The sequence below is a fragment of the Nelumbo nucifera genome, chromosome 2 (genome assembly GCF_055504915.1).
Source record: "Nelumbo nucifera cultivar China Antique chromosome 2, China Antique-T2T, whole genome shotgun sequence".
Classification (NCBI taxonomy): domain Eukaryota; kingdom Viridiplantae; phylum Streptophyta; class Magnoliopsida; order Proteales; family Nelumbonaceae; genus Nelumbo; species Nelumbo nucifera.
Genome location: NC_142650.1, coordinates 35,475,634 through 35,499,879, shown reverse-complemented (window position 1 = coordinate 35,499,879; position 24,246 = coordinate 35,475,634). Strand labels below are relative to the sequence as shown.

Below are 24,246 nucleotides of genomic sequence, written 5' to 3'. Positions count from 1 at the left end.
AAAATGACGAAAAAGCAAAAACCAAACAATCTATCAATAATTTGGCATTGAACACTGAAGGCCTGCAATCCATAAGTGAACTTTTGATGTAGAAAAGAAATATAATGATATATGAAAAGAAATATAGAAATAATACTCAAATAAGTACACATTATATCAGTATATGCATGAATATCTAAATTAAAAATTGGAACAGGAATAAAAAAAATGTGAACTGAGGAAGAGTGTGGATTCCACTCGTCACAGATATCAATAAAAACCAGCCTGATGAAGGAATATGACCTACCTCATCGAAGACATTCTTTTTTTTTTGGAAAGTTAATAATAATTGCATTTAGAAAGTAAGAAAAGTAGAGGTTACAAGATATAGCAACCTTAGAAAGAATATCAGTACTGATACCAATCCATGATTAAACATGCTTCCGCATCAAACTCCCACTATATGAAAAGGAGCCCCCCACTCTTGGTCGCATTAATCTATTTGCATTACCATTGATCTCCATTTTAAGGAAAACACTAAAGTATTTCATTAATGAAAAGGATAAAATTACAAAAGGTGATCCCTGTACAAAGATGATCCCCAAGCGACCTTATCCCCTTTGCTCAACCAAGCACCAAGGAGGCTCTTAACATCACCTGGAAAACACAACTCCACCTCAAACAGATTCAACATACTTACCCAGACCCTGTAGGCAAAACTGCAATGCACTAACAAGTGATCTATTGTTTCCATGCACCTGCAGCATAGGACACAATCAGTATCATCCACCTCTATGACTCTTCTGATTAAGTTCTCTGTTGTTAAAATTTTATCTATTGCTGCAGTCCACACAAAGAAAGACATTTTGGATGGGCCATGGGACATTCTTGTACCACATCCTTAAGCTTTGGAAAATTTCTGACCTCTTCCTTTGTCAACCTGCTGTAAAAAGATTTAACAGTAAAATCCCACCCCCCCTTTTCAAGTAACCACACCTTCCTCTCCTCCCTTTGCCTGTTACCCCTTAAGTTCAGATTCACATTAAGTGTCACTTCCAAACAGTTCAGATTCCTTCGAAACTGGGGATTCCAAATTATAGAAACATTCTATTCCACCATACAATCAGCCACCATTGCGTCTTTAATTCTTTATTTGCAGCAATATCAAACAGATCTGGGTAAAAATCTTTTTTTTTTAAATGAGTAATGAAAAGTATTTTATTAAAGACTAAGTCAGAACTATTATAGGATACAGCATAAAATATCGATATAGAGGCACGAGTTGCAGCCTCAAAGGCAAAACAAGTTTACAATTGAGCCCAGAATAAGTGATCCCTATGCACCCCTTGCTTTGCCAGAAAGTCTGCCAGTTCATTAGCTGATCTCCTCTCCCACTGAATTCTCACTAAAATGTTGGAAGTTAGACATTTGAATCTTCTCATCACCCCCCCAAAAGGATTAAGCTACTGTCTCCAGCTCCTTCAACCATCCAACCACCAGTTTAGAATCACCTTCAATCAGCAATCTCCCAAAGTTCAGCTCCTTAGCAATCTGTGCTCCCTGTAGAACTGCTTGAACCTCTGCAATAACCACATTCCCCATTCCAATTGGACCAGAGAACAAGGCAACAATCTGACCCTCTGCATTCCTAAAGACTCCTCCAATACCAGAAGGCCCAAGATTACCAAGGCTGCTATCATCAAAGTTTAGTTTGATAGTCTTCTTCAGGGAGCTTCCAATCTGCTACAAGCTTGTTATTAACCAAGGAAGGTTTTGCAGCCAAAATTTCTCCAAAGATCATCAAAGAACTCTCTGACCATTCCCTACTTCATATTTTACTCCCCTAATGAAATGCAAGTAAACTTTCTGAATTCCATTCCACAGTGAACACCCATAGGATGAACTTGCCACCCCTACATCCCACTCACTACTACTAAAGCCATATTTGGCAACTACTACCTCTCTGCACAAACACCCAGGCTAATCACTGAACCTCCACATTCACTTGCCCACAAGAACAACACTCATCTCCTTTAACTTCCTTATCCCCACTCCACCCCGCATTCTTTGCTTTACACACTTCCTTCCATCCTACCAAATGGAATTTGACTTACAATTGTCCCCCAAAGGCATACCCTAATATTTAGTAGGTAATTTGCCAACCTTTCACCCCCACTCATCGGCCCATTCTTCCAAATCTTCCACTTCCCCTACTGGCATTACCTCACATTTCATGTTTATTTTTAACCCCATAACCACTTCATACCATCTCAAAACAGCTTTGATGTTCCAGAACTACTTAAGAGAAGCATCGCAAAAAAAATTAAAAATAAAAGTAAAAATGAAGTATCATTACTATCATCTGCAAACTGCAATCATGGCACCTCTAAGACTGCTCCACCCACCTTGAAACCTTCAAACAAACCCCCTGTGCATGCCCTTTTCACCATTCTGCTTAGAGCTTCGGCTAGACAAATGAACAGCATGGATGACAAAGGATCACCCTGCTTGATGCCCCTTGAACTCTGGAAATGTCTAAAGGAACTTACTTCCATTCACACTTTTATCAAGTTTCTCCACTTCTGCTCAAAGTTCATTCTCCTTAAAATACAATACAAGAAATTCCAGTTCACATGATCATACACCTACTCCAATATCAGACTGCACTGATCTCCATTTGAATCTGCCTAATCTGATCCAAGCAACCAAGCATTGTCCCAATCTCTACAAACAGCACCCCCCAGTTCATTATCACTAACCAGATGTCAAGAATCAGGCTCCAGCTGAGACCCTACCTCCATTTGTGTATTCACTTCATAGTTCATACAGAGGAACACCTGCAACACAACCCCCAACTTCAACAATCTTTTATTGATTTGAAACCTAATTCCTTCTTTTGTTGTTAACCTTAAATTTCATTAATGAAATAAAATGAAATTTCTCTATTACTTATCAAAAAGATAGAAGAAAACATCTCAATCTCCAGATAGGATAGAGAGAAAGACATTACAATCAGTTCTCTGTTGCTAACAACGATTATTTCAAAAATACAATACATTGGATTTAGATCAATACGCGGCTCTGGTATTCCCCAACAAAGTTGGCCGGTTGGCCCCTGGTTACTCCATTTCTTTCAAGGGCATCAACTAAGATATTAGTTAATCTAGGCATCCATTTGACCAAGCAGTTCAACTTGGATGCCAAAGATAATGCTTATCTAATCAACTGTTGGAGAACCCATGGGCCCTCATTCTCCTCCATACAGTTGAGCATTTCCTTGCAATCCCCTTCCAGAATCAGGTTCAACCATCCTAAAGAATCAACTAGTTTTAGGCCTTGAAGAAGTACAAGAATCTCAGCTCTCAAAGAATTTCCAATCCAGTGAAACTCATGACAACATCTCCATGATGATCTCTAACTGCACTCCCTATTCCTTAATGTCCCAGATTGCAAGACCCATCACAATTTAGGTTCAAGCCATCTCCTAGGCTGTCCAAATGGTGTTGATGTGGTTTTGTTCATGGACACACCTTACCATTCATGCCCAACCTCTTACAACATCATCCATGGAAGGCCCTCAAGCTCTTTTCCCATCGCCACTCAATGAGTAGTTTTACCCATGCAATTTTCTATGATTGTGTTTTCGTCTTTGGCCTTGTTGTCAAAAATTCTTGCAGACAGAATTCATACTGTGGGTCTGCTAGAAGAAGGGAAAGGATGCTAACTCCTTGTGCAGCCTTTGTGGTGTGACACCTGAGTCAGCCAGCCATCTGCTCATCCATTGTCCTTTCACCCATGCAATTTGGAGCTACTTTCTAAAGCTTTTCCAAAGACAATTGATAGTCCCTCAAAACATTGCAGGTTTACTATCTTCCTGGAGGGTGTCGAGATTTTCTGTTAAGGGGAAATTCCTTTGGGATCAGTTGCCTTTTGTTGTATGATGGAGTCTTTGGAGGGAGCAGAACAGCAGGGTTTTTCAGGGGAAAAGTTCCGCGGAGGAGATGATTTCTAAAATTGAATGGACACTCATTCACTGGGATAGAGCATTACACCATCTTCTTGGAGTAGATCTTGGTGATTTTAAGGATGACTGGATCTCTATTATTTGTTTGTTGAGATATGATCTGCTTTTTGTACATACAATACTTACATATCATACATATATAGCAATTTGTAAATTTTCTGAGGGCACCTTGCTCTATTTTGCAGCAATACAAGACTTTTTACCATCTATAAAAAAAAATGGTGGAGTGAGTCCACCTGAAACTCCATGCATGAGAAAAGAGATAAATGGACTAATTAGGGCATTAAAGAAAGATTTGCAAGAAAAATGGCCCAAGGTCAATCACTCAATTGACCATACCTTCTTGTCTTGGGCCTCAAGGAGAAGGCAGACTTGTTTGAGTAGATCAATTAAATGGATGACCTCTTCACCATCAACATCCCTAAGACCCCCTCCAAAACCAAAAGGATAAATTACAAAGACCCCCTGCAAGGTGCCAACCAGTTGGTTGGTAAGATCTCCTGCTGGCCATAGCGGAGACTTGGAGTCAAATCCTGCCTGCACCTGGGTTGGGGGATGGGCTACCCCCCCCTCCCCCCGTTGTGTAGCCCCTTCAAAAGATATCAAAAAAGACCCCCTGTACTATAGGGCCAGTGATAATTAACCCCCTGAAGTTTCATTTGTGACAAAGTCCCCCCTGAAGTTTAACTTTGCAACAAATACCCCAGTACCCCACTAGCCATTAAGTGAGGTGACTGAATGTGCTAAAACTACCAAAATACCCACCTGAACTTTCCTTATTTTCTTTTTCTTGCTCTTTTCTCTTAAACCCTAATTGACCCAAAAATATCCCCATTTTCTCCAAATGAAACCAGCTAAAATAACAAGGATCATTTCACTGACATAGAAAAACAAGTTTCTTTAAATTCTAAATTCATTTAACTGACATGAACATCTTTCTTCATCTTAAAATATAAAAATTATCCACTCCTTTCTCCAATAAATCAAGAAAAACCAAATGAAACCTTAAATTTATATCCATAAAAAAAAAACTCTACTATTTCATCTGAATATTGAATCCAGAAAGAAATCTGCAAGGACCTATTAGAGCATCCGAGATGATTTCAATATTATATTTAGAAAACTAATCAAATCATAAATCATTCAAATAAATAAGAAAAGGTCATTTGGGGATTTGAAAAAATTTACACAACTGAATGAGAATCTTTTTTGAAATTAACTGACAGAACTCTAATAGAGGTGGTATTTGTTGCAAATGAAAGTTGAGGGGGGTAATTGTCACTGACCCCATAGTACAGGGGGTTCTCTTTGTAATTTACCCAAACCAAAATCCCAAGGTTGTGATGTGCACAAATCTTGTTTTTGTAAGTTGTTAAGGCATATAGTCTGCCAAAAAAAAGTGGGTAGAAACGATAATCACCCCAGATTTTCCAATCCTGTACCTTGAGACCTGCATGGAACTGTCTTGCAACCTTGACTTTAATTGGAGCTTATGGTTACCTCTGCCAGTTTTTTTGAAGAATCAAAAGAAAATTTATTAAAGAGAAAAAAAGATTACAGCAGAAGGTGATAAGGCATCACCTAGAGCAAAAAACATCCATGGGAAATCCAAACAGGCCTAAGAAAACTGCACTAACAAGCAAAATAAAACCCAAACAGACTCCATAAACAAAAGCAGAACCACCACCCAACTCTAAACAAAAGCAGAACCGATCTAGTTGCCAACATCAGTCTTCATCTGTAAACTCATCCTCTTGATTTGTGAACTCATCGTCCCAGACCTTGCTCCCTTTCAACTGTGCTTTGGTCTTCAATTTCTCTTCCTCTTTTTTTCTTTCAAATTCTTCAAAAGCCCACCTAGCAAAATCCTCACCACCCTAGAAACATAAACCCAAGCTTTTCCCAATTGTGACCTCCCTATCAACTAATTTTTTGATAGTCACCTTACCTGTAGCTTTATCAGCACTTTCATTCTCCTGTAATAGCTGCATTGCACCAGATTCCGATTCAGCATTAATAACCTTATTGGCATGTTGTTCCTTCACGAAAGGGGGGTCAGTGGTTGATTTTGCACTGTTGCCCCCCTATGATCAGTACCAGGTGTCCCATTAACCCTCACTCTTTTCCTTCTGTACACCCATCTATATTTCTTAGTAGGTCCTGCCCCTGCCAAGCCGAGTTTAAGTCTAGAAAAAACCTTTATCACATGAACCATATTGTGAGTTCTCAAATTGCGCGATTTCTTGTTAATTATCCCACCATTCTGATCTTCCTTCTCTTCCATTTTGCTCCTTCGACCCAGATCTACACCTAGCCTTCCAATCTCAACCTCCAGATAAAATAAGCCATCTTCATCCTGACTTTCAGCCTGTCCACCGGAAGAATCATCAACAGCTAAGTCTTCCTTTCCTCCATCATTGCCTTCGGTTTCTGACTCAGCAACGATACTGGCAATCTCTTTCCTAGTAGTTCCCCCCCCCCCCCTTTCCAAATTCTCCAACAGGAGTTGTCTCTTCTGCATGTGAAGAATCTGGACATTCCAAGTCATACCTATCCTCTGAGGACATCAAACTTAAGATCTCAGACTCATAGGGAACACAATTCTCGTTGGAACCCCTCCTGACCTCAGAGAAGCATCCGGCATCACCAAACACTGACAAGAGAGGACTGTTGATAAGAGTCTCTACAATGTCAAAGACAAACCTTTTCTTATCGCATTTGTCAAACCTAGGAATCACCTAGACCCACCTCTCCTCTCTTTTTCTAATCTCAAACAAGATAATTCTTCTCATCCCTCCCTTTCTTTTCAAGTCAGATTTTTTGGGCCTCAGATGCTTCCTCTCATTTTCTTTGCTATGTGTAGACAGAACTTCCTTCCTACGAATTTGCAAATCTTTCTTCACATCTTTAATACCAGTCAAAAATTCCAGGCCAGATTTCTTAATTGAAAAATTCAAAGGCTGATTTACCTCACCAAACTTGTCGTCACCCTCTGGCCCTTGTGGAGACACTTCTACAACCTCAATCTCCGAATCACCAGGGACCTTGCCTTGAGTTGAATAAGAGGATTTAAATCCCCTTTGCCTTTGCGATCCCCTCGAAGATCTTTCCTTTCGAGACAAGTGCCTATAATCTTCTCCAAGAAACAACTCCGCTTCACCCTCAAAAAAAAAAGACCTAGTTCGGATCCTCCCTGGTTTAAAGGGCCTTGTGGACACAAAGGGTTAGCTGACGTGGCTCCACCCTTAATGATCTCCGCGTAACACTTTGATCTCCACTTTCCAAAATATTTGAGTTATTGACATTCTTATCCAAAGACTTACCGACTAACCCGCATGGAGTCTCTTCATCTTCATTCGACATCTAGACATTATTCAAGACCTTTTGGCACGAACTCTTTTTTCCACATGTAACGCAACCTTCAAGGATGTCAACATCTTCCTTAGAACCTTTCACCCATAGAGTCGTTTCACCTTCCAACAAAACCCAAACCTTAAGCCAGCAACCATTAATGAGCATCTCTACGCATCTAGAAACTTCTTCGAGCTTTCAGACCCTCGACCCTTACTCTTGTTGCATGAAGATCTCCCTTAGAACCTTTCATCCATAGAGTCGTTTCACCTTCCAACAAAACCCAAACCTTAAGCCAGCAACCATTAATGAGCATCTACACATCGAGGAACTTCTTCGAGCTTCAGACCCTCGACCCTCACTCTTGTTGCATGAAGATCTTGGAGATTAAAGGTTGTCAGCAAACCGCCTAAAACTTGGATCAATTTTACCAGAGTTTCCTCATTCCAATAGTTGAAGGGAAGCCCTACCAGCTGGACCTCGAGAGAACATTCTAAGATGTTATTCTGGTTACAAGACGCAAACCAGTTCTCTACCCTTACTCTTCCAACTGAAGTTTCCACCATCTCAGCACTTGGGATCACTACTTCTTCGCCAGCTCCATATAACAAAGCCTTTGAGTCATCAAAAGGTCTAACTTTAGCGGTACCTTTTATATTAAATCTCTTTGCAACCGCCCCTACAACATTCTCCCAATCTTGGACTCTTTTGGCTACAGTCAGAATCAAGTTCTTCTCCCATTCTCCTTCCGCTACATCTAAGAGCAATCTTCAACTTCTAGAGTCATTGCAAACTATGGCTTGAGGTCCTTTAAAGCTTTGTTCTTCTTCCTTCGAGTTATCTCTGTAGCTCTGCTTAGCACGAATTTCTAAGCCACCGCGAAGATTTGAGATTTGTCTTCTATCTACACTTGTAGAAATTCATGTAGGGCCTCTGTGAACATTCTCCATCCTACTCTCTCTACCCTCTGGCACACGCACCATGTGTTTTCTATTGTCATCACCAACTTTCATAATCACTACAAACCAACCCTTTGTATTTCTTCTCAACTCAACTTCATAACTCTTCCCATCTACTGTTACTTCGCTCTTCTAGCCTAATTTTTTAACAGAGAGAATCGTCCCATCCAATAAACCCTTCAGCCATATAATCACTTTCTAGACCACAAAAATGGTGGCTCTATTTTCTTCTTTGATCTTTAACCATTCCTTACCCTCATATCTACCTTTTTCGAAACAGAAACTTTTGGCTTCAATTTTCACTTCCTTTCTCCAGATCGCCATCATGGAGATGGCTATTGGGTATAAAGACTTAACGCAAACTAAAACAAAACCATTAATGGAAAGCCAAATTTGTTATGGGAACTGCTCATTTCAAATACTGGGTATTCTCTGTTTGATGGATTTGCATTCCATTCTCATTATAGATATTGGGTAATCACCAATACCCACTCATCATCTCTACCAACTACCCCCACTTTTAAGATTACAATCCTTCCTTTATCAAGAAAATCTTCCATACACAATTCCCCCCACTTTTGTTCCACCATCAACCGCATGTCTCTCCACAACAAATTGACTTCAATTGTCACCCTACTTTCATATATTTCACAAGAAAAACTAAGCACAATGAAGGATGGGATGAGGGAAAGATTGATAGCTTCCATGAGGATCCTTGCAAGTCGCAACCTGTAATCGATGCTGAGAATTACAGCAGGTATCAATATGATATGACCCAGAAATTTGACACGCAATTCACAGACTTACAGCAGCGTTCACACACTCTAACATCAACAAAAGATACTAGTATTCATTCAGCAGAAAACATTAACAGTTGGTCGATTCTTCGAGAGACCGCCGGCTCTCCCAAAAACTCTTCTTTTTTCATAACTGCCATAGCTATAAATGCCCCAAGACTCTCCTTATTCCCTCCAGCTATAATTGCCCTCATGTGATTAATTGTTCAATTATTTCCCCCCCTTAGCTGATTGTTGACCTTTCTTCTTCCTGGCATACGTAAGGTTAATTGAAGCCTATCATTACCCGCCGCCCAAAGTCTAACCTTGTCCTCAAGGTTAAAATGAGGAAACTAGTCTCGAAAAAGACTCCCAAGAATCTTCAAAATCAGAGGTCCTACCAATGAATAAGCACTTCCAACCAGTAACTCCAGGCATAGTGGATGGACGCACACCGCGCACGGCAGCAAGATAATGGAGCTTTGCAACTCTTCCAATCTCTGAATAAAATTCCTTCTTTCTTTGAAAGGTAGACCTTTTCAATCTCTTGACTGCTACCCTTGTTCCATCAGGTAAAAGCCCACACTATATGTGCCACCAGTCTTGGCATTTCCAACAAGACGGTTACCTTCACTGAAATTCTTTGTAATTGGCCTCAGTTCCTCATTGCTAAAGACTTTCCATGATGGGGTAACTGATGCAAATGTCGATGGATTAGATGCTCTGCGAGACCTTCTGCGCCTCATGCTCCTCCTGTATGCAAGCAATCAAATTACAACAGCCAAAGTTGTGCAAAGGATCATCCCACTAACAGTTGCAAGGATGATAAGATACTCCTTGTGGCGGCGCAGGTGGTAGCATTTGTTCTCTATATCAAGCATACAGATGAACTCATGAGAGTTGTTGCATCTCTCACCCACAAGGGTTGGCTGGCCATTAGTCACCGATGTACAGGTATTGATTAGATTAATGCCTTTGCATGATGAATCGGAGCCATTGGAGTGAAATGGTGCCCCAGGGAGATGGACTCATTCCAATGTGTTGCATTGTCAAACCACTTCCAACTAAAACCACCTGTAGAATTGAAGCCTCTTCCTCCAACCCATCATCCTCTTGTTGTATTAGTGCAGAGTTTTCCAGCAAAACTTAGTTCCTTGGCTGATGTCAGTGTTGCCAAGTGCCCATTATAATCCCTACATCGAGACTCTGATACATCCCAATAATTGGAGTTTTCTATCAGCCCAAAACACTTGCTCTTATTCGGACTAATTACCGGCAGGTCTCGTAGGGGAGCAGAGAGCACCTCGAATTGGCGACGATATTCCTTAACAGTAGAAGACTGATTTAACGAGAAGAGTTGCTCCTGTAAATTACCCTCCTGAGTCGATCGAAAACGTTCAAGGAGGAGCTCTTTGAATTTTGTCCAACCACGAAAAGGTCGCCAACCATCTTCCAAGTAATACCACGCCAATGCATCGCCCTCTAAACAGACAACTGCAGCTCGCAGACACTCTGCCGGAAACAAGCCATTAATCTCAAAATAGCGCTCCGCGCGAAAAAGCCAGCCGTCTGGATTTTCCCCATCAAAGATAGATAACTCCAACTTCCAAGGAAGTGAATCAGAAGTATGTTCCAGGACTGATATTGAAGAAGACGTCAAGAAAGCTGCACTCTTCCCTTTGTCAGCCGCACAACTCGATGCGACTAAAGGGGGAGCAATGTCAGTTGTAGACAAAGGAGAAGAAGAGACCTATTGATGAAGCAACAGATCAAAACGTCTTACCAGATCTTGAACGCCTCTCTCCAGAGATCGGACCGAGCTCTCCAGAGACGAGATCTTCGAAAGTCCAGCTGCTACCTTATTCGGATCGAGACGCTGAAAATCATTACGTAAGCCATCCATCTCCAGATGAAAATCAGAATGCAGAGAAGACAAGCGTTCTTCAAATCCCTCCACCTGCGAAGCCACTTCCTTAACTGTCACCATGGCCGAGGAAAGATGGGCTGATACCACTGATATAACTCAGAAATTTGACACGCAGTTCACAGACTTACAGCAGCGTTCACACACTCGAACATCAACAAAAGAGACTAGTATTCATTCAGCAGAAAACATTAACAGTTGGTCGGTTCTTCGAGAGACCACCGGCTCTCCCAAACACTCACAATATTCTTTACTCAAAGAAAAAACATACCACCCCCTATTCCCAAAGCCCCTTCTTATACTCTTCTGATAGCATAACTGACTCCCTCTATAAATGCCCAGCTGGCCTAGTTATAAATGCCCAAAAACTCTTCTTTTTTCATAACTGGCATAGCTATAAATGCCCCAAGACTCTCCTTATTCCCTCCAGCTATAATTGCCCTCATGTGATTAATTGTTCGATTATTTCCCCCCCTTAGCTGATTGTTGACCTTTCCTCTTCCTGGCATACGTAAGGTTAATTGGGGCCTATCACGATACAGAGAAATATCCTGCAAGCATCTCCAATAGCACAAAATGTGCAAAACCACCATTTAAGAGAGCAGGATACCAGCAACATAAATCCATAGAGTTCCTTTTAGGTCAACTTTTTAAAAGAACTAAATGGAGGGATCCATCACCCATTCCTCAATGCTGGTCTACAAAATTGGCAGTTTTTTTTATGAATGCAAAATTGACAGTTTGTCACCGAAAACACTAAGTTTCCTCTTTGTTTGACAACAGGAACAAACCTCCACCTAGCCTCCTCACCTCAACTGGGTTAGTAGTATTCATTGCTTACTTTCCCAATTTGCAACCTCATTTTCAGTTGGATTAGCTTTCATGAAATAACAAACCCTAACAGTTTGAATAATCTCTGCTGCAATGTTCATAAATTTGCAACTTTCACATGGCAAACCACAGCTTTTGCCAAACCCATCTTTCCTCTTAGACAGTTTGGTCTTTTAGGTTTTGTCATCATGTCCTTGAGGACTTGGCATCTTCTTATATTTCCATTTCCTGCTTCTTGATTTTCCTAGAAAGTTTCTTGTTACTAATCAAAAGAAAGCCTTATTGGTTATCGAGGCAATTCAAGAAAATGTTTCAAACATCAAAATAATAATCCTAGTTTGATATTTTCACGAGTTAAGCATCATTATTTGGGATCAGCTAAAGAATTCCTTAATTCCAATTATTTTTAGATCAACCACACAAATCTTGTCCAGACATTAGGCTCTATCAAGAGCTATGTTTTCTGTCAAATTTTTTATGTCTTTAGTTCATTTCTTTCCACTACAGCTACATTTTCTTTTGTCTTTCCCTTGCCTCTTTAGAGCTTTCTACTTGCACCAAGTCTCTCCTCATTGCTGCAATCATTGATCATCAATGGACATGATAAAACCACCTTGGTCATCTTTCCCTCCTCTTATCACCAGTTGGAGCTACTCCTAAGTCCTCCATAATATGCTTGTTTCTAATTCTGTCCTTTCAAGTCTTGCCACTCATCAATCATAGCCAAGGTTCAAAGTAACGATACACCCCAATATGGCAGAAGGGGTGTATATTGGTACTTTGTACCGCAAGCTTCCTTTTTTTAAATTTCTTTTTCAAAAATAAGGCTAAGGGGTAAGTTTAAGTATGGATTATTAACATATAAAACAGAGGATTTTGGGACTAGCCTTAAAAAAGGCTTATTGGCACCCTGCCGATACAATACGATACGCCTGATAGTGTCCCAAGTGACCAATTTGCCGCGCCATCAAGTGCCATCATCACGCCATCAGTATGCCATCTGAGTGTCCAAGTGTGTCTTGGGTGGTGTATTGCATGTACTTTGTTTGGGGGGAATGCCAATGGCAATCTTGTAATTCCGTAGTATGATTTTTCACCATTTCCATGTTTCTTTATGTCACTCCCCCAAAAGCTTAGCGTACTCTTTGAGGGGAGGTAGGTAGTCAAGTGAATCAGTAGCATGTAAAGGTTTAGCACGAGATCCCCTCGACACTAAACTATGTGCTTGTGCTTGCCACCAATTTATGCAATACAAAGTGCCTTTTGTCTAATTCTTGTGCCTTCTTGTTGCCTTTTGTGTGTTGTTGCTTGCATTCGTAGGCTTACTCGACCCCATCAAGCACCACATGGGGCCTCGTCACTAACCCCGTGACAATTGGTATCATAGCAGGAGCTCCTACATGCACATTGGACCTTGTCCACTGCTCCTTATTCAGCACAATGAAGAGCAACCGCGATATCGCCGATGACATACTACACGGGCTGTACCAAGCCCATAACACCGATGAGGCTCCACTCGATGAACCTGCCAAGACACAAGCCCCGAAGGGCCGCACAACTAAATCTAGCAAGCGTGACAAATTAGTCAACCAGATAGCTAGCATGGACATGCGCATCCTACGTTGTGAGGCGACAGTAGGTGAAACCAGAGATCGGATCGATGAACTACACCACAACCTGGAGACTGTTGAGAATGCGATGGTCGAACTAGAAGGGTGATTCAATGGCGCCTTTAGAGAGATGCACGCCACCTTACAACTAGATGAGATGAGAGATGAAATGACTCTCCTAAAAAGGGCGATGGCCAACTCTACCAGCACTTCAGCCACCCTAGCTCCCATGCACATCAAGATCCATGAGCCAACACCCTACTTAGGCACTCGGGATGCTAGGGAGCTTGACAATTTCCTGTGGCAAATGGAACAATATTTCTCTGTCGCTGTCATTATTGACAACCAAACCCAGGTACGCACAACAGCTATGTATTTGACTGATATTGCCATGTTATGGTGGCGTAGGTGTTGTCAAGACATTAAACGTGGCACCCGCACCATTGACACCTGGGCTAGATTCAAGCATGAGATCAAGTGTTAGTTCTACCCTGAGAATGTGGAGTACCTGGCGCGCCGAAGAATGAAGAACCTTAGGCATCAAGAATCACTACATGACTACGTCAAAGAATTTTCTGCCTTGACGCTTGAGATCTCCGACATGTCAGACAAGGACCTCTTGTTCAATTTCATGGATGGTGTGAAAGACCTCGCCACAACCATGGTCGTAGCTGAGCAACTTGTTGATATAAGGACACCTAATGAAGAAGACCAAAATCCATCCAGCCCACGTACCATGAGTTTGAGTGGGGGAGATCAACAATCAACCTCTACGCAAGAGAAACCAGGGCACACTGACAAGGTTAACAATTATCAACAAGGAAAGAAGCCACAGGGAGCCCAAAGCTATGAAGGTCACTGGTACACTAGGAAACCTGCCTCTCCTCCTTCACCTTGTTACATTTGCAATGAAAAGCACTGGACTAGCGACTATCCAATGCGAAAGAAGATCAATGCCCTCATCGCCAAGCTTAGTGATGATGGAGTGATGAGGAGAAGCCCACACCAGCACCAAGAGTAGGTGCCCTCCAACTGATAAATGCTATGGTAAAGAAAGAAGCCACATCCAAGCGGCCCACCAAAGCTCACAAGGGGCTGAAATATGTAGACATCACCCTCGACGGAAGGCCGACCCAAGCATTGGTGGACACTGGGGCCACCCACAACTTCATCTCGCTTGCGAAGGCAAAGTGACTCGGCTTGACCACTACCAAACAAACAAGGTGGGTCTAGGCCGTCAACTTGGGGGCCAAGGCAGTAGAAGGCATGGCACGTGCAGTAGACCTACAAGTGGGACCATGGAAAGGCAAAGTCAACTTATCTGTGGTTCCCTTGGATGATTTTCAAGTTGTTCTTGACACAAGCAGAGGCAGCCCTCATGCCACACCTTGACCATTTACTCATCTTGGACGAGCATTCTCCATGCATGATCCCAATGACATCAGCCCTCCAAAACATGGGAAGCAGCTGTCAGCCCTACAATTGTACCAAGAGACTAGCAACAACGAAGCCAGTGTCGTGCCAGCAAGGAATACCCCCACTCTAACATCTCACAGCAGCACCAGAATGGATTGGGAAGTCTCCCCCAAAGCCATTCCAACACCAGCGCCAACATCAACATCAGCACCAGCATTAGCATCAGCAGAAACCGCATTCGCCTGCAACTGATGGGCGTGGAAGAAAAGAAGATCGTGGAGCAGCTGAAGAATCCTCCTTGACCAACACTAGACTCACACCACAAGCAGAAGTTGGTCTTCGAGGACGAAGACTGGATTGAGTGGGGCAGACTATCACAAGTGACCAAATTGTTGCGCCATCAAGTGCCATCAGCATGGCATCCGAGTGTCCAAGTGTGTCTTGGGTTGGGTATTGCATGTATTTTGTTTGGGGGGAATGCCAATGGCAATCTTGTAATTCCGTAGTATGATTTTTCACCATTTTCATGTTTCTTTATGTCACTCCCCCAAAAGCTTAGCGTACTCTTTGAGGGGAGGTAGGTAGTCGAGTGAATCAGTAACATGTAAAGGTTAAGCACGAGATCCCCTCGACACTAAATTGTGTGCTTGTATTTGCCACCAATTTATGCAATACAAAGTGCCTTTTGTCTAATTCTTGTGCCTGCTTGTTGCCTTTTGTATGTTGTTGCTTGCATTCGTAGGCTTACTCGACCCCATCGAGCGCCACATGGGGCCTCATCGACTAGCCCCGTGACATATAAAACATAATATTTTGGGACTAGCCTTAAAAAAGGCTTATTAGCACCCTGCCAGTACAATACGATACGCCTGATACAGAGCATATCATGTTGATACTTTGAACCTTGATCATAGCATCTACATCTCAGCTACACTCTATTACATATAGCATTCCTGGTCTTATAGTTATGTTATAAATTTTTTTTCTTAGTTACATTGGTATACAATTGTCATATAGAAATTACATATTAGTCATTGTTTGTAAAAAAGTAGGACAGGAGTGTTCTTGCATAATGAAGAAAAAAGACTAAACTACGTTGTTGCCCACTATCGTAGATTCTAGCAGATTCTATAGTATCCCTCCATTGTTCTATCTTTGAATTCAGCCCATCTGTAGTCCTATCATCAATAATAAATCATTAGCAGATAAAGATGGAACCATCACTACCTTGTGCCTGCACCTTTGTCAAGAAAAACTCGAGCCACTAAACAATGGACACCGCATGAGGGATACATTAAACTAAACTTTGATGGAAATACTTTTGGCAACCCTGAGCCATCAGGAATGGGAGGTGTTTTTAGAGAGATGGAAACACATTGCCTTGTTCAAGTTGCAATCCCAGGATTATACAGGGCTGAATGAATCTAAATATGTTGATTATAGAAGATGACTCCAAAGTTGTAACACAATGGCTAAAATATACTGATAAAACAGTGGGGGGTACAGGAATGATTTAAGGCAGCTCAAATGGCTAGCAAGGAATACACAGATAAAGATCAATTGTGTGCCTAGATCTGCAAATGGGTTATCTGGCCAAGCAAGGGATCTACTAGGAATCAATTGTACTCGGCTCAATTGTAATTTTTCTTTATTTTTTCTTTTTGACATGGGCTGATTGTAAAACTACATCTTTCTGAGATCTTAATAAAACTTTTTTTCAGTTACTCGTCAAAAATAAATAAATAATTAGCAGATGAAACACATAATACACATGGAACCCCCTGTAAAAATATAGTCTCTTTATTTTTTGTACTCTATTTTCTTAGTAAAGTTTCTTTAATCAGTTACTGATCTAAACAATATTTATATTTTGATTGTAGTACCTCAATGAGGACATATTTTGGGTTAATATTATTAATAAAAATGGGAAGCAATCTCTGTGTATTTCATTATTGATCATTATCACTAAAATTCTATTACTTGTCAAAAGAATATAAATTCTATTACTGAAGAACCCTAACAAGAATCACAAACTTGGAACTTTCTTCTTTTCACATTCACTATCAGACATCAGAACTTGTACCTGGAAACAATCAGAGCATTTTGATGAGATAAGCTGAGTGGAAAGCAATTATCTTTTCAAAAGTTAAAAACTTAGATTCTATTTGACATAATAGAATCTTATGAACCAAATATTTACGTTAATCAAAAAACACTTACCACCTAACGAAGGATTTTATGTTTTAAGGACTTAAAGAAAGACAGAAATCATTTGAGTTGCACAAAAGATAATGCAAATACATTTTTAATCTAAAATTTAACACCAATTCTAATATTACAATTATATCCATCAACCCATGACTTGGAAAATCCAAGAAAATTTTGTGACAAGTCTAAGATGATATCCACCATTCCCAAAATATTTATCTCTCTGGAGCAAAGATATTGAATATAAATATGAAAGAAGAGAACAAGCAATGAGGCTTCTGCAAAGAAGAATTGTAGAGATGCAAACATAATTAGCAATCTTACTGCTGCTTCAACAAAGTCTTTGGGGCGTCTGATTTTTAGAATAGAGCCTGAGAAAGATCTTCCATCAAAAGAAAGAGCTGCTGTGGCATCTTCTGCTGTAAGAAATTCCAAAATAGCATGGCCCTTTTCTTTGTTTATCTGCAGTTGAAACATGTAATAAGGATAATAGGCATGCCAAATGCCAGATAGAAACGACAAGCATGATCCTGACCAAGTTCATTGTGTATACAGGATAAATCAGTCACTTACAATACAACTTATGCATGGATGAGTTCCTTGGATATGGTTAACACCTGAAGACAGCAGAAAACCATTTACACATTCAATTACAGCTTTATCAGAGGCTGAGGCCGGTACATTTTCTACATAAAGTCTTCTCATAGGCCGGGTTGCTTGTGTAAGTTGAATTGAGTCAATGGATTCAGTTTTGGTCATTGATAATGTATTTGGAGAAACTCCAGAAAGGGCTCTTGCCACATTTAATGTTGCTTGAACAACATTTGGCAGTTCTATATTTGTTGTTACAGTTTGATTTGAAGACTGAAAATTAACTAGCAAGGAACCAGCAGATGCATTGTCTGTATCCTTAGGTGGAAGATCCCATCCAACAGTTTTCCTCTCTGGTGACCTGACAGTTGGCGAAGGAGTCTTAGCAGCTGCCTCAGTTCTTCGCTTCCGGGGTGAATAGCCACCAAGCCCACTTGTAGAACCACCATGTCGACGATGGTGGCTACTTGGATATCCATTGTTTGATGTCCTATGCCTATCTGCATCAGAATGCTGTTTTCTTGGCCTGTCCTTGGAAGAATTAAATGAAGAATCCCCATGCTCCTGCCCATGATAAGATGAACGCTTGTGTGACCTGGGTGAAAGTGAATGAGACCTCCTGTCTCTATCCCTATCATGTTCACGACTCCTTGACCTCCTTCGTTTCTGCCTGCCTTCATCATAACGGGACTGAGATGACTCTTTCCTGCCCTTTCTTTCTGAAGGTTCTGATGAATCATGCCATTTGCCAGAATCATATTTCTTTACATCACTCCCATTTATATCTGACCTTTTCTTCTCATCATCTCCTGTCCGTTGCTTTCTTTTGGTTTCTCTTTCAGATTTTCCTCTATCTCTGTCTGAATATTTGTCCTTCACTGTTGTATTCTTGGAATGCCTCTTCTCAGATTCATCTTCAAAATAATCCCTCATTCGGTCATAACTTCTGCTTTTGAGTTGACTCTGCTTTTCATTCTTGTCCCCTTTGGATCTACTGCCCATATTATTGTTGGATCTTGCTGACAATTTGTTTTCTATGTCATGACTCCCATCATCCTTATCTTTAACGAGCTTACTTTTCTTTATGGGTGTATTTCCTTCTTGATTTTTTGAGATTCGCTTGGCAGTATCCTCTGAAGCATTCATAGCAATAGCATCCTTACTCCATTTGTAACCTCCAGCCGCTTCAGAATGAGTACTTTCAACATTATCTTTTCCTGATACTGATAGCTTCCCTAGCTCTCCAGTTCCCTCTTTGGCATCTGAAGTCGGTTTCTTGTTTTGCCTTCTTAGCATAATCTCCTCAAAGCTAAAAGGTCTTGTCCGAGCAGCAGTTCCTTCATTACAGTTATCTCTGGAAAGCTCATAATCTAAGCCATATTTATCTTTTTGATGACTGATTCTACTCATTTTTTGCATCAAACAAATCCTAAACCATCAAAATCCAGTATTCCTGAAAAGAATGAAAGTACTCATTCAGCTAACCCAAATGTAATGCCTATTATCCATTTGTCTCAACAACGTCCAAACCCTACAATGGAAGCAACAGGTCAAAAAGGTCCTACGAATGTGAACAACAACTAGGCTCAAGAACATGAAAAAAGATGCAACAACCTTCAACAAAGCCATGGCAATAGCATCCATGTAGGTAAATTTGAAACAATTTGAAGGTGTCATATACAAAAACAAACCCAAAGCAAGAAAAGTTACTTTTTGAAAGAAACCATCAAACTTGATGGTAAACAAATCTTTATTAGAATACTATTTCAACGAAAAAGGGCATTTTACCTCCAGTTTGACTCTTATGTCATTTGGTTCAACACTACTTTACTCGGTGCTACAAGTAAACTTTTTATCTGTGGAACATCATTTTGCTCTCATTCTGAGTAAAATAACTAATCAGGTTTGTAAAAGACACTTTTAAGGTCTAGCAAAACAGGGGGTCGCAAGAGATAAGATGTTTTGGGGTATAACATCAAGGGGAAATTGCAATTGACAGTCTTAGTGGTGGTTAGCCAAGGTTGGCTACCCATATAAATAGGCTTTGAACTTATATTTATCTTTTCCTCACAATTACTAAAGTTTTTAACAGTTATTAATTGAAAAAAAAAAATGAAACTTTTGCTTACATCAAGAGGCAGTAGAATGGCAACTGCATGCTCTTGTTTTGGATCAAGAGATCTGCTCCCCCCTACTGTTGCTGTTTGTGCAATGAAACACAGTTTTTTTCCTATTTTTCTTGGTCTAACCCATCTGTTCTTTACCCTCTTTGCACACACATAATGAATGACTATTTTCATTCTTGCACATGCTTGCATGTACATAATGTTAAAAAAACAGTAAAAAAGGATATGCAACTAATTGGACACAAATGAGAAAGATAATAGGCATATGCACAAGAGTGAGTGAGAGAGGGAGAGAGAGGTGGCATGAGATCCACTTTTCTTTGGTAATGGAACGACTTCCCCTGGTTCCAGTGATTTAAAAAGTGCACCTAGTCACACAGCCAAGGCACATTTTAGAGTATGCACCTTGCCTAGGTCCAAGGTGCAGCACTTTCAAAAGGCGCATACCTAGTGCACCTGGTGCATTTTGTGCTTCAGCCCAGGCACACGCCTTTTGAAAATTTGTACATTTTTTCTGTTTTTTATGCTTAGCAGGTGGGCCAAGGACTCTCGTTCACCAAACCTCCGAAAACCCCATATTTTCTAAAATGTTATTCATTCATCCTAATAAAAGATATTTTCAAAAGACACTTAAAGTTATAAAAACTTTTTATAGGGATTAAAAATTTAAGACCCTAATGGACTTGTTTGGGCTTACTACAAAGGCGGCTCGTAGAGTCAAGAATGCATAATGTTTACCATCACATTAGCTATTTGAAGCAATCCAATTGGGAAAACAACAAAGAGATTAAGAGTTTGCATGCTTGAATATGTTTTATATGTTACTCTTGATTTTATTTTTAAATTTTCATTTTAAATATGTTTTATATGTTATCTTTACATATTTTAATTTGAGATAATAGGTTTTTGAAACATTTATTTTAAAATTTAAGTTTATATTTTTAATTAATATTGTGTTTAATATTTTGCATTTTTTCAATTTGGCTTTTTTTGAATTTTTTACCACTTTTTGCATTTTTGCAACTTGCTTCAGAAAGGCATGTGTCTTGCCTCACACGGTCACACCTGAGGCACCAAATGGCCCTTGCACTTTTTTTGCACCTTGCGCTTTTAAAACACTGCCTAGTTCATTCCAATTCCCATCAAATGCCTTTCTACAAAATGTACAATGAAATATACAAGTATCTGTACACAAAATATTCTATCTATTTGAGTCCGTATAAAAATTATCAAAAGCCAAAACCAAGCTAGGGCTGCAAACGGATATTTGACAGTATCCTAATTCAATTCAATCAGACCGGTTTATAAATTCTCATATCCTTCAATTCGATTAAACAATTGGTTACCCAATTCGTATTGATTCGATTCCCTGAATTTATCTATGACCTACCTGCTACAGAAACGGTAAAATGATTTACATAGAATAGCAACAGAGCAATGTGTTGAAAATGAAACCGACCAGATGAACTGGATTTAACCGAAAAAGGTCAAACAGATAATTGAACAAGAACGCTATATTTTTTTCTCCCACGTAAAAAAAAAAGAACATAAAGGAAATTTGAATAAGAAGAAGAAGAAGAAGAAATTATTAAAATGAAGCGAACCATGGATTCAAGAGGAATAAACCCTCTTTCTGTGTTGGAGAAAAGAAGAAGAACAACCAAAAAAAACTTTTGAGCTTAAACGGATGGTTGAGCAGGGATGCTATATATCCCCCCCCTTCAAAAATTTAAAAAAAAAAAACGATAAAGGAAATTATACCTGGCTACAATCAAAATTACAGTGATTGGAGTAGCAGTCTCGGATGTCCTACCATTCGGTGGGTAGCGGTCGTCCCAAGTTCGCAATGATGGTCTGAAGAACTAGTAACGTTAAAGCTCCTCTCCTGTTGTCACACCGATCAGTCTAACACCAAAAGGTAAAGTGAAAGATTAGGAACTTAGGGTTGTCATGAACCAAAAAACGAAAGAATGAAAACAGAAGATTATACCTCTTCAACTCCTCGACCTCTTCTCACGTTCTTCTTAACCAGCGGTGACAGCGGTTGGTGGTGGTAGTGGTGGTGATGGTCGGTGTAACCTCCTCCAGAAAGAGAAGCAGCGGCGGCAGTTGTCAGCTGTTGATCAAAACATGGCGTTACCATTAGGGATTGGGTTCTGTTTAGTTTTTCCTTTTTTTTTGTAAATTAGAAAATCTTTCCGGATTTTCTGACAATATTATAAACCTCCATTATATTTTGATAGTTATAAAATCCTCCCAAAGTTTTAAAAAGTTTTGCAAATACCTCCTTCCCAAAGGTGTAAAACGGGTCGTGCCGCCCTCCCATGGATAATTTGGGGGGTCGGCCCGGCATGGCCCACAACCCAAGCCCATGGGGGTTTGTGCCATCTCACGGACCTTGGGCGTGGGCCGAACCGAGACAGACTGGTTTTTTTTGTTGTTTTTGACATTTTTGATATTTTATTTCTTTGGTAAGTAAAACTAAAATATTTAACTTTCTTTTGAAAAAATAAGAAATCTAACAAAAAAATAAAAAAAAAATACTAAACCATATAAGAAGTAGACCTCTTCATGGGTCGGGCCGGCCTCCAGACGGGCTTGAGCATCAGTTTTAGCTCGCGGGCTTGACCTTGGGCCTAAAAGCCCAGCTCGATTTTTTTCAAGCCGGGCTCGGGATTTGTCAAAAAAGCCCGGCCCGGCCCGACTTTTATATAGTTTAACCTTTAAACCCTAAATTCCTTCTATCTTCTAACTTATCTTCTTTCTCATCCTAAGTTTCTCACTCTCAGACTCTCAGAACTGACAAACCCAAGCGCACCGTTTTCACTCTTCGAACTTAGGTATCGACGGCCGGCACCACTAGAACTAGGTCCTCTCTCTCTCTCTCCAACTGGCACCGTTTTCATCTTCTATCTTCTCATTTTCTTATCATTCTTAGTTTTTCACTCTGAAACTCTTGGAACCAGTGAACCCAGGTGCACCGTTTTCACTTTGTGAACTCAAGCACTAGTGGCCTGTGCTACCAGAACTAAGTCGTCTCTCCCTCTCTCTCCAGCGGTGAATGCTCTCTCCCTCTCTCTGGCTGGCACTGTTTTCATCTTCTATCTTCTCACTTTCTCAGTTTTCATTCTCATTCTCAAACTCCCAGGAATCGGCGAATTAAGGCACCGATGCTCAGACTTCTAGGTCGAGCTTCGGGCTCGGGCCCAAGTTGTAGGTCCGTTGGTCGGGATGGGCTCGGTTTCGGGCCTGAAAATTTTCTGTTAATGAAGAGCAAAAGCCTGGCCTAAGCTCGGCCCGACCCATGAACAGGCCTAATAAGAAGCCAAGGAAGCAAAAACTCAAAGTGAATAACAAATTGAAAGAAAATTAGGAATTTTATTTCATTTAAATTTGAATGATACAAAGCATACAATGGTTGGATGAATGAAATATGAAAATTGGAAAATGGAATAAATTAATAAAATATAAAAATACAAATATAGTTACAATTTGAAAATAAAAAAATTATGTTATTAAAAAAATATCAAATAAATTAAAACAAAATTTACAATAATTTGAAAAAATGATATACAACTATTGAGTATACAAAAAATATTGACTTCATCAAATTTTCCTATTGTCCTTGACTTTGATCATCTGCTTTAGGTGAAACATCAGGTGTAGTGTCATTCCCTCCTTTATCTTGTAATCTATCTTCAGCATCCAGCCAATCTTTAAAGCAGATGCACGTCTATAGACTTTCATCATTCATACAAGCTTTTCTTGTCATCCAACACCCTATTACCCGCACTAAAACAAAATTCCAATGGAATTGTAGACATCGGAGGGGTTAGTAGATTGCATGCCATGGTGGCAAAAACTGGATAATTTTTTACATTTTCACTCCACCATGCTAAAATATCAAAATTATTTGTTCCCTCCGAGGTGAAGGAAAAATCACCTAAAGTAGAAAATTTGCTTGTAACTAAAAATTAAGTTCAGTAAATGAACTTGTTGTCGAGGCAATGGATTTCTACCTCTTACTTATTAAATAAATTTTTTTTCTTTTCCACTACTAGACTCAAGTTAAGAAGTGAAAGATGCAGTTGTACAAGTTGTAAAATTTTTATTATTCCATGTTACTTCATATTCATATAAACTATACATTTCAAATAATAAACTATTAATTTCTTCTTTTTTATTTCAAATTTCAATATTCATATTTTCACAATATGTTTCAAGTAAAATATCTAAACCATATTTCTTAATCCTAAGATCTAATATTGTAGCTAAGAGGAGAAATGTTCTTCCATTATTTTTTAAATTTATTTTCCATTATTTCAACAATACTTTTAAATTGTTGATTCTTTCTATTTTTTGCAAAACAATCACTAATTATCATTAATTGATAAGCTAAATTACAACTAGTTGGATAATAAATGCTCGATAATTTATTAGTTGCATTATAA

At 39.8% G+C, this 24,246-nt stretch overlaps 1 protein-coding gene and 1 pseudogene across 7 annotated transcripts in view; both read right to left on the bottom strand.

The window, feature by feature from the left end:
- The window catches only part of LOC104612326 (RNA-binding (RRM/RBD/RNP motifs) family protein), a 34,260-nt gene extending 12,314 nt beyond the window's left edge, over positions 1-21,946 (bottom strand). For 3 of the 7 annotated variants that reach the window (XR_016082536.1, XM_019200256.2, XM_088898139.1), the window contains exons 1-4: positions 21,786-21,927; positions 21,557-21,700; positions 17,652-19,200; positions 17,403-17,540 (exon numbers count right to left, since the gene is read on the bottom strand). Coding sequence is in view for 5 of the 7 variants with exons in the window: in XM_019200256.2 (XP_019055801.2) it covers positions 17,403-17,540; positions 17,652-19,088 (1,575 nt within the window). In the remaining 2 variants the exon portion in view is untranslated. Of the gene's footprint in view, positions 1-17,402; positions 17,541-17,651; positions 19,201-21,556; positions 21,701-21,785 lie in introns of all 7 variants that reach the window. The other 4 variants (XR_016082537.1, XM_010279711.3, XM_019200257.2 and 1 more) reach the window with 4 other exon arrangements.
- LOC148802097 (C-type lectin receptor-like tyrosine-protein kinase At1g52310) lies at positions 9,327-11,076 on the bottom strand (annotated as a pseudogene).
- Positions 21,947-24,246: the final 2,300 nt, after the last annotated feature.